At 36.9% G+C, this 10,390-nt stretch overlaps 4 protein-coding genes across 4 annotated transcripts; all 4 read left to right on the top strand.

Annotated features, from left to right (window-relative positions):
• Positions 1 to 1,784: 1,784 nt before the first annotated feature.
• Positions 1,785 to 2,451, top strand: LOC117622355. Its single transcript, XM_034353007.1, has one exon. The coding sequence runs from the start codon at positions 1,906 to 1,908 to the stop codon at positions 2,176 to 2,178; it is 273 nt and encodes a 90-aa protein (XP_034208898.1). The 5' UTR covers positions 1,785 to 1,905; the 3' UTR covers positions 2,179 to 2,451.
• Positions 2,452 to 3,111: 660 nt separating this feature from the next.
• Positions 3,112 to 3,869, top strand: LOC117622426. The gene has a single exon (XM_034353093.1). The coding sequence runs from the start codon at positions 3,337 to 3,339 to the stop codon at positions 3,616 to 3,618; it is 282 nt and encodes a 93-aa protein (XP_034208984.1). The 5' UTR covers positions 3,112 to 3,336; the 3' UTR covers positions 3,619 to 3,869.
• A 706-nt stretch (positions 3,870 to 4,575) lies between these two features.
• LOC117621083 lies at positions 4,576 to 5,089 on the top strand. Its single transcript, XM_034351362.1, has one exon. The coding sequence runs from the start codon at positions 4,701 to 4,703 to the stop codon at positions 4,977 to 4,979; it is 279 nt and encodes a 92-aa protein (XP_034207253.1). The 5' UTR covers positions 4,576 to 4,700; the 3' UTR covers positions 4,980 to 5,089.
• Positions 5,090 to 6,853: 1,764 nt separating this feature from the next.
• Positions 6,854 to 9,748, top strand: LOC117621084 (vesicle-associated protein 4-2-like). Its single transcript, XM_034351363.1, has 7 exons — positions 6,854 to 7,437; positions 8,023 to 8,093; positions 8,321 to 8,402; positions 8,545 to 8,663; positions 9,115 to 9,192; positions 9,309 to 9,428; positions 9,539 to 9,748. The coding sequence occupies exons 1-7, from the start codon at positions 7,161 to 7,163 to the stop codon at positions 9,596 to 9,598; spliced, it is 807 nt and encodes a 268-aa protein (XP_034207254.1). The 5' UTR covers positions 6,854 to 7,160; the 3' UTR covers positions 9,599 to 9,748.
• Positions 9,749 to 10,390: the final 642 nt, after the last annotated feature.

Raw genomic sequence — 10,390 nt, forward strand, 5'->3', positions numbered from 1 at the left:
AGACTCCAAATTTTTTCTAGCCCACTTCTAAAAGAAACCCAAAAAAATCCTTTATTTATCTACACTTCAAGTTTATATATCAAATGATCAGGATATATAAACTTGTTGGGGTTACATACTGGCAAGCAATCGTTGTAAACGGCAGATAATTCATTCATGTCTGCTTGCTTGCTTGGGACAAATTTATGTAAATTATGTTATGACAATTACCTATAAATTTGAGTATTTAGTAGTGAAACATAATTGAGTTGCCCTAATTGGGTAAAATCCATTGTCTTGAATGGTTTCTTTCTCCAACAAAAGCTATAGCCCAACACATCCCATGGTTTTTCCCACATTTTTATGGGTTTCCTTCCTCCTATATTATTCATCCTCTGCTTTGGTTTCAAGTAAGCTCAGCTGCTGGGGTCCCAATTGAATATTGATTCAGCCTTGTTTATTTACAAAATGACTGTGAATTGTATATCCCTGAATTCTCTATGATATATACAATTGATTATTCTATGCACCAGCAACTTAAACATTAATCAAGCTACTGTGGTTTTGGTCAGCACGAAAACATTAATTTTTAGTGTAAAAAAGGTTTTATGCCTACACACATTTCATATTAAATTGAGTGTTGATGGTGCTCTCAAAAATGGTGGCAGGTGCCGCAGGTACCTTCCTTTCTATATTTTTGTTCACCACTCTTAATTGACGGTGAGCAAACCCATCACGTTTATTGTCGTGGAGGAAATTCATGTAATATGTAGATTAAATCATATTCATCAAACATGTAATATATAGATTAAATCATACTCATTAAACAATAATTAACCTAATTATAATGCTCACTATTTCTTTAATGACATGTCAACACATAGTAGATTCACGCCTATAATTAGCCAAAGCAAATAGAGAGAAAGAAAGACACTATAATGTTTGTTTTTCTGCCCACGGTCCACACCAAACCAAGTAAACAAATAGTTTCACTCCTACACTGCGAGCCTAAATACATATAAGTTTGCACATAATTTTGGGTTTCAAGACATTGTGTTGGAAATAGACGCGCAAGAGACAGTAGATAAAATCAATTCTGACAAAGAGTGTTTTGAAGCAGAAGGGAACTTGGTGGAAGATTAAAGATGCGGTTGTGGTTTAGATCTTCTCGTGTGAATGGCAATGACGTGATGGTAATATAGTTGCTCATGAGCTAGCCCAATATGCTATTAGGAACACTGGTTTTTATACATGAATTGAGGAGGAGCCTCTTTGATTGAGTTCTTTACTTGCTACAGATTTAAAAGCAACTTGTTGATTTATGTATTCGACGTCAACTGGGAGGCGCTTTTTGTCTTGTGGCGAATTTTCCTCCTCTTTGGGAGTTTTTTAGGCCAAAGATTTTTGTACAGAGGCTCAAACTTGCACATCCCTTTCCTTCTTTTCGTTGTATTATGTTGGTTGGTTATTGAATGATGTCCAGTTATCTCAATGTAAAGAAAAAAGGAAAAAAAAGAAAGCAAAGCAAAATCCTGTTCCCACGTGGCAGCAAAATGTTGTGCTTGTCCAAATTCTGAAATCCCACTTCTACCCATGTTTAATTGATCATTTCTACTGCATCTGGGTGTCCAGTTGAGTAATTTCTGAACTCATAGTGCATCATCCACAAGGTCCAAAAGAAACAAAAACCATTGGCTTTTCTATCCCAAAATAAAAAGACCCATTTGCTTTCACTGAGGAAACCGCCTCTGGTTTTTGGGGACGGACAAAAAAGCACACCGTTTCTAATCCCCTATATAACGAAGCACTCTTTGCTCATCTTCTTCATCAGACACTTACACATTCACATACCAACTGAAGAGTTCAAAAAAATCAAAGACAGAAAAATCTAGTAGAGAAGAGAAGAGAGGAGAAATCATAATCACGATGAGTTCATCAAGTGCAAGCAAGGCTATTGTGGCAGCAAGTGTTGGAGTTGTGGTGGCACTGAAGGACCAAGGGATCTGCAGATGGAACTCTGCTTTAAAATCTGTGCACCAACAAGCCAAAACCCAACTCAGGTCATTTTCTCATGCCAACAACAAGCTCTCATCTTCTTCTGCCTCAGCTGCTTTGGGTAAAGTCAGAGATGAAAAGCTGAAGAAATCAGAGGAGTCTTTGAGGACAGTCATGTACTTGAGCTGCTGGGGTCCCAACTAATTAAATCAGCACAAAAACAAGAGCAAAAAGATCACATTTTTGTGCAAGCGGTTGCTGAAATGGAGCTTGAGCATGAACAAGGGATGAAACAAGATGACAACCCATGAAGAGTTCCACCAAATGAGGACATAGTTACATATTGGCAATTGTCAATCGTTTTGTGCTTGTAAATGGCAGACAAATCATGTCTGCTTGGGCAAATTGATGTAAATTATGTCATGTTAAGACAATTACCATATAAAACATATATATGTTTCTGAGAATTGCTGCCTTGATCATTATTTTGGTCTCTGTTTTTTTGTGTATATATTTTGCCCATTGTTTATTTTGTCATGAGTAGAAGATTTATCAACCCTACAGGTCTGAGTTGAATTTGTTTAATTTCAAAACAGTATATTTGAAGAAGGAAACGTTTTATGGAATTAGAAACATCCCAATCTGAAACTAGGACAGAAGATTAGCCATGATGGCTCAGCCAATAAATCTCATGCTCTATTGGAAAGGAAAATACTTACTTCCCTTCCCTCCTACAGGTAATGAGTCAAATGAGGCAAGTAGTATCCTATTGGAAATATGAATTTAGAATATAATAATATCAATATAGTAATGGATCTCCAAACCCAACTATTTTCACCAGTAGTTTCCAAGAAGCATTCTCCTTCTAAAATATTTCTTAACTCAAACCAATATAATTGGACTGTCTCAAAAAAAAAAAGAAAAAAAGAAGAAGATAATTTCCACTAGAAAACAAACAAAAACAAGTGGTCTTTCCTCCCATACCTGAGGCTTAAATGGATTTTATGAAGGAAAACCGTGTGCTGTGGTCCTACCCAACCCAATTTTGTCTCCGTCAATGAATGTGACAAATAGTTGACAGGAAAAAAAAATAAATGTGACCAAGTAGCCCAATCTTGACTCACCGCTGAGGAAAAACCACTGGCTACTCCCAGCAAAAACCTCTACAGCTAGAGCTAGCCCATGGCTTTTTTTTCCCCACATTTTATGGGGCTTAGTTTTAGTGTCACTCTCACTCCCTCCATATAAAAGCAACACCAACTCCCCATTTACTTCATCAAAATTCAAACACATCAAAACATCAGTTTTACTTCCCATCAAGTTTAAGAGTGTTCTTATGAGTTTACAGAAGAAGATATCAATATGAGCAGTTCATCATCAGCAGCAGCAAGGAGAGGTTGGGTGGTGGCAGCAAGTGTTGGAGTTGTGGAGGCCTTGAAAGACCAAGGGATCTGCAGGTGGAATTATACTATGAGATTAATGCAGCAGCATGCAAAGAGCCAAATTGGGTCTTTTTCTCAGGCTAACAAGCTCTCTTCCTCATCCTCTTCCCTGGTTTCAAGCAAGCTTAGAGATGAGAAGGTGAAGCAGTCTGAAGAGTCTCTCAGGAAAGTCATGTACCTCAGCTGCTGGGGACCCAATTGATTTCAGCAACTATATAATTTGTAGCTGAAGAACATGATCAATACAATTTGGCACTGAAGGCAGGCTTGGATTACAAATTTTCAAGTTTTGAGGCATGGCATGATGATAGCTGGAAACATGTGGTTAAGTTGACCATGGTTGGTGTAGGATTTGCAGCCTGAAGAAATTTTGTTTATTTACAAAAATATTGTAAATTGTAAATGTCTGAGTTCTCTATGATATATACAATTAATATGAAAATTGATATGTCATCTGATCATTAGCCCTAACCATTAAAATCTATATCATGTATGGTCTGTTAAGGAAGGGAAGGGGTTAAAATCAAATTTTTTATGCAGATCCTACCATTAATTAGTACCAACTAGTAAATAATTTTGTCCATAGCCAGAGAAAATAGCGAATGCAATAATGTACATAGTTAGTAAATAAATCCCGAACTATTTATAAATAAATTCAAAAAATATTCAAAAAATTATGTTTTGTCAAGTGTTTTGGGTTTTTTTTAATGAGGTTTCAAGTTGGGTTTGTTTTAAGAAACAAAGACAGTTTGTTTTGTAATTTATAGTAAGTTCAAAATTTTTTTGTTACGTAAATGAGTTTTTGGTGTTTTTTTAAAGTCTATTTTATATAATTTTTTTAAATAATTTGAGTTACTATATTATACATAATAGTGAATCTTTTTTTTTTTTTTTAATTCACTGGAATGATGACAAATGCTTTTACTCTCCCATATATTCTGTGGCCTTAAAGGCATTATTATTTTGAAGAAACAATGTGCGCACAATGTCTTGTGTACCCCAGCAGAAAAGTTCAAACCAGAAAATCCACTGGATTTCCTTGGCTCAAAACCAGCAGCAACTGACGTAGTAGCCTCTGGTTTTTTCCCAATTTTGGCCTTTTCTTTTTCTCAATCATGTATCCAACTCAAGTCACTTATTATTTCCTTTCTATATAAAGAGACCCTCCATGCCAATTATTTCAACTCAACCTTTCTCAAAATTTGTTCTCTTGCAAAAGACCTATCTTATCATAATTTCAATACAAATTAAGAGACTTACATCCCAAGAAAAAGGAAAATCAAGATGATGAGTGCAGCAACAGCAAGTAGGGCTTGGGTTGTGGCAGCCACAGTTGGAGTTGTGGAAGTGTTGAAAGACCAAGGGGTGTGCAGATGGAACTATCCCATGAGACTGGTGCACCAGCAAGCCAAGAACCATCTCAGGTCTTTTTCTCAGGCCAAGAAGCTGTCTTCTTCTTCTTCTGCCATGGCTTCAAGCATGATCATGAGAGAAGAGAAAATAAAGCAGTCAGAGGAGTCTATGAGGAAAGTGATGTATCTTAACTCTTGGGGTCCCAACTGACACCAACCAAATTAAGCTTAGCTTAGCTTAAGGCCATTGTAAATTACTTTAAGGCAAATGCTCTTACAAATTTAGTAAAATACATTGGGCACATATGTTTTCCAAATTCAGTTTTTCTTCTTGCTTGACTAAAGTGTTAAATTTGGCACAGCATCTTGGCCTTGGCCTAATCCGATCATAAGAACAACACGACTAAATTATTCACCCAATGGAAAACTGAAACAAACTTTTCCCCAAAAATTCTGGGCTGAAAAGAACAAAATAGCCGCTGGTATGGCCAAAAACCACAACCCAAGTGAAACCACCTCCACTCTCATCACCCCCTTAGCTCTCTCTCTCTCTCTCTCTCTCTGCATATTTATGGCTTCAGTTAGATAGTCTCGATGCTTATATATGTCTATCTCAATACTCTCTCCAACTTACTGTAACAAATTCTACCTTGTTCTTTAAATTACTGGTAGTGGCCATCATTCAAAAGTTAAAAAATGAGGTGGAAGAGCAAGGCTTGGGTTGTTTTGGGCACTGTTACAGCTGTGGAGGAGTTGAAAGAAAAGAATCTAAGCAAATGGAGATCCCTGCAGAGCTACCAACATGCACTAATTAACAACATTGTGCCACTGTCTACACAAGTGGGAAAATCTTCTTCATCTACAACTTCAACAATGGAGTCAAAGAAGAAATATTGCAAGCAGGGGACTCTGAATCTGAAGCAATCAGAAGAACCACTTAGACTAATTATGTACTTGAGCTGTTGGGGACCCAACTGAGCTGGAAAGATATGCTGCATGCCCCTCCATGTTTATGAAATCATTACTAAGCATTATGTATGTTTGTGTGTGTATTTCAAGATGTACACATCCTGATCTATAATCTTATTATCATCATATGTTTGTAAGAACTTGTTCTAAAAAAAGAGGAAATAAAAACTCTATGCTTTTACTCTTAGGCCGTGTTTGGTGGGTTGAATTATATGACAGAATATGATTCATAATCTAGTAAAATGTTTCCTAGACTAAAAACAATCGAATTGAATTATGTCCAATCAATAACTATCCTGAAATTAGAGCATATAATTAAGTAGCTACTGTCATATGGTAGTGCTCTAATCTTCAAGCAATAAGCTCTTGGGTCCATCAACTTATTCTAGACTGTGGAACAAGATACAAGGAACAGAAAGCAACTTTACGCAAAAGCTGTTTGATTATACCATAGCAACTTAGCAACTGTTGTTATTGCCCCCAAATCAAATGAAAAATGGTATATGTCATTGTGTACGAAACATGATTTCATTGATTTGGGATATTGGAAAAGATGAGATGCCTTTCACAAGAGGGCCACATGGGAGCATCAGTGGTGGGTTTGCTGTGTCCTTATCTTTCATGGCACCACCAGAACATGTTCTAATGCTCTAAACATCATAGCCTATTTTAATTATGATGGCCTTATGCCATGCTCTCCTCTTTAAGCCTTTATCAGAATAAAAATACAAGAAAGAAAAAAGGAATCATAAGAAGATTTGAAAGAGAACTTTGATTTGGTGCAAGTGTTATCCGAAGCAATAGTTCTTCCACCAATGGGTAGCTATATTGTTGCTATCTGTCATTTTCTTTTGTTGTAAATCACTATCAAGCTGTTAATTATTGTAAACCGCTAATCTACGGGAAGGGATTCGGGTGAAAGGGGCGAACTCACTATCCTGGCCAACTGACCTAATCCACATGGATTTTGTAGATATCTTTTAACGTTAAAAATAAAAATATTTGTAGATTAAGGGTTAATTAGTCTAAAATCCCGTCTTAAGCTTCTTTTTTTTTTTTTTTTTTTTGGTCAAGATATAGTGCCAATATTTAGCCCAAAAGTTTCAAACTTGAAGCTCTCCTACCAACTGCCAGCCAACATCAACAGGGAGAGTGAGTAAAAGTAACCACCGCCAATTCCGACAATCCAAAAAGTCCAGAGCGAAAGGTCTCATTCAGCCACATTTGGCATTGGCTATCATAAAGACCTTCACAACCAGAGACACAACTAAAACACGCATTGCACCAAAGCCTCAATCTTTCAGCTTCAGCCTTCAATTAGCACAAAACAAAATCTCTCTTTTCACTTTTTGTCCAACTATCTCAGGCGAAACCCATTTTCCGGCTGCCACCGTGAAGCGAATTTCCGGCGGGTGGGTCGAGAATGGCTGTGGAAGCTGAGAAATCTGGGCCTGATGGGAAGCTGTGGAGTCTATTCAAAAATCCATTTGGGCAGTCGAGAAATGCCTCTTCCTCTTCCTCTTCTTCGTCGTCTTCGACTTTGTCTTCTATGCACAATGTTCACCAGCTGGGTCAGACTCACGAGTCTGTGGAGCGTGCGGCTCTTCATTCTGCCAGTACGGTGTCGTATGTGACCAAGTCTTTGCTTCCTGCTAGGAGGAGGCTCCGTCTTGATCCTGCTAATAAGCTCTTTTTTCCATGTACGCCCCTTACCTTGTCTGCTTTAATTATCTTTGTTGTTTGTATAATGGTTTTGATTTTGGTCATCTATTTCATTTTCTGAGAATTTTGAAGGTAAAGAGTGGAACTTTTGTTTCTTTTGGGGTGAGTAATTAGTTGCATGATGTCTGTTTTTGAGCTTACACTGGTTTCATTTGCCAAATGCTTATCTGGGTCTTCGACATTTAGTACATAGAGCTGCATTCTTTGTTTTTTGATTTGCTTAAGTTGCGTGATCTTTTGATTTCATGAGTTAAAGACTTACAGTTGTTCCAATTGTTATGCTGATCTGGTCGGTTCTTATTGGTGTCTCTATTTCTGATATTCTCTTTCTTTAGTTTGTTTCTGTTGCATGATGTATCCATTTGTCCAGTGTGGAGTGGTTTGATTGATCCGAATATGGGTTGTTCTTACATTGTTAGCATCACCCAGGATTTCTTATAAGATGTTCACTCAGATAATATTTGCTAATCATTAGAAAAGTGTAATGCTTGCTCAATTCCTTGGCCGATTGATGATTCAAGCTAGTTATGTTTTTCCTCACTCTGTGACTGTTTTCTCTGAAGATGAACCTGGTAAGCAGGTCAAGAGTGCCATTGGAATTAAAAACACAAGCAAGTCTCATGTAGCTTTCAAGGTATCGATTGACTCCTCTAGACCCCTTTTTTGTTTTCCCCCTTATTAAGTATTTTACTTCTTTTACATATCAGAAACTAGTCATAAACCAGTATTGTGATCAAATTGGGACAACATTCGAATTGAAAATTGGGGATAACAGCATTAGGAGTTTTCTGCTGTCAATTTGATCTGTTACGCTTATTACCCAACAGAACCATCTAACTGCTTACATGCTGGTTGTTTTAGTTCCAAACAACTGCACCAAAGAGTTGTTACATGCGTCCTCCGGGGGGAATACTTGCTCCGGGTGAAAGTCTTATTGCAACTGGTAATTCATTCTTCATGGTCTTCCCTCACGCACTCTTCTAGTCATTTTTGGGTTATTTTTCATTTCCATTTGCAATAAATAACATGCTAGCTATTTTAGATTTTAGTGAGTTATCGTCTGAAAATTGTAATTTGATTGACAGTCTTCAAGTTTGTGGAACCTCCGGAGACCAATGAAAAACTAGTAGACCAGAAGAGCAGGGTTAAGTTCAAGATCATGAGCTTGAAAGTGAAAGGAGATATGGACTACGTACCAGAACTGGTATAATTGCAGATATTTTGTATAACTTCTACCGTATCTTAATACATTGCTTTTCCACAATAATGGTTTTTTTTTTTTTTTTTCTATGTAAATGGAACCAATAACTACTGGACTTTTACATTCCCTCAAAATAATCAGAGATATTGTAAGTACACTTGAGATAGCATAACTGAGGTCATTTTCTCTGTTGTCTGTAGCCTGCTGTGCCAATATAATTAGTAAGTGAACGTTCAGATGTCATGTACTTCATAGCAAATGTTTGCAGAAGTTCTAATTGGAACTTTCCTATAATTAGAACATATATCTTCTACTCCTGAATCAGGTTGATCTTACTATAAATCTGATTGATTCTTGAAAAGTTCTGTATATTTTTGTTTCTATCACAAATAGAAACCAGTATGCATCATAATTCCTAGATATTAAACATTAACTGTTACATGCATTTATGCAGTTTGATGAGCAGAAGGACCAAGTTGTGGTTGAGCAGGTTTTGCGTGTTGTTTTCCTGGATCCTGAACGCCCTACCCTTGTAAGTAGATGGTGGATACATCTCTAACCTGTCATTTTCCTGCACTCTGCATACTTTTTTTTTTATTGTCTTAATTTGGCCGCAGCATTTTCACTTTCAATTTGATTTTTGTAAAGGCGATGGAAAAACTTAAGCGGCAATTGGCTGAGGCTGAGGCTGCCCTCGAAGCACGAAAGAAGCCTCCAGAAGAAACAGGGCCCCGAATTGTAGGGGAAGGACTTGTCATAGATGAATGGGTGAGGTGTTTGACATGTTTTTGTTTCTTTTGATAGAATGATGATATTGAGCTTTATACATTTCTTACTGTAAACATTCTTACTTGTGGTATGTATGGTTTCCTTTGTAGAAAGAGCGCAGGGAAAGGTACCTAGCCCAGCAGCAGGTTGAAGGTGTTGATTCAGTGTAGAGTTATGTTCCTTTTTGTTTAGATCATTTCTTTCTCTAGTGTGGAAGTTTCTATATATGATTGAATTGTCGCCTATTCATGTGTGGAAGACCGTTGAGCAATCTTAAAGGTAAATGGAATGGAAGCATGTTTCGTTGTGGATAGATGTTACATTTTTGTTTCTTGTTTTGTTTAATTTTGCTTTGTCCTTTTTATGAGAAAAATTAGTCTAAAGTTCTGCTTCAGGTCTCCTAATGTACTTGTAGATAGCATAAATAGTGATTTTTTACAGAACTTATAATCTCTGTTCTAGCTGGCTGTTTTGGCTCACTTCTCTCTTGAGATATCCAACACAAACACCTCTCCATACGGCTAATTTACTTAACATAAGTTTTCTTCATGAATTTTGTATTCTTGTAGAAATGTTTGATGCAGTTTGGGTTGTTTTCTCACATAGAATGGAATGGGGTTATTCAAAGTTTTGAGAAGTTCGATCGCTTATCAAATTTCATCAGACATGCAGTAATCAGGTTTTTTTAACATTTGCAACTCCAATAATGAGAACTCTGAAGCAGTGGCAAGTTGTCAAAGGAACACGGTGATAGTACTTAAATTTCAATAATTTAATTGAATGGTCAAATGATATCGGATTGAAGTGATTTTTTGTAGAAATGATCTTTGAATGAATATCTACAAAATAGACGGTTTGGATTAGTGAAATACTATGCAGAGTGGGTCCTACAAGGATATTCCTCACATAAGCTTATTTGAAAAATCCATCAACGAAAGCTCTATATATATATCCCCCTTTTC

This window comes from Prunus dulcis, chromosome 3, assembly GCF_902201215.1.
Source record: "Prunus dulcis chromosome 3, ALMONDv2, whole genome shotgun sequence".
In the NCBI taxonomy this organism is placed as follows: domain Eukaryota; kingdom Viridiplantae; phylum Streptophyta; class Magnoliopsida; order Rosales; family Rosaceae; genus Prunus; species Prunus dulcis.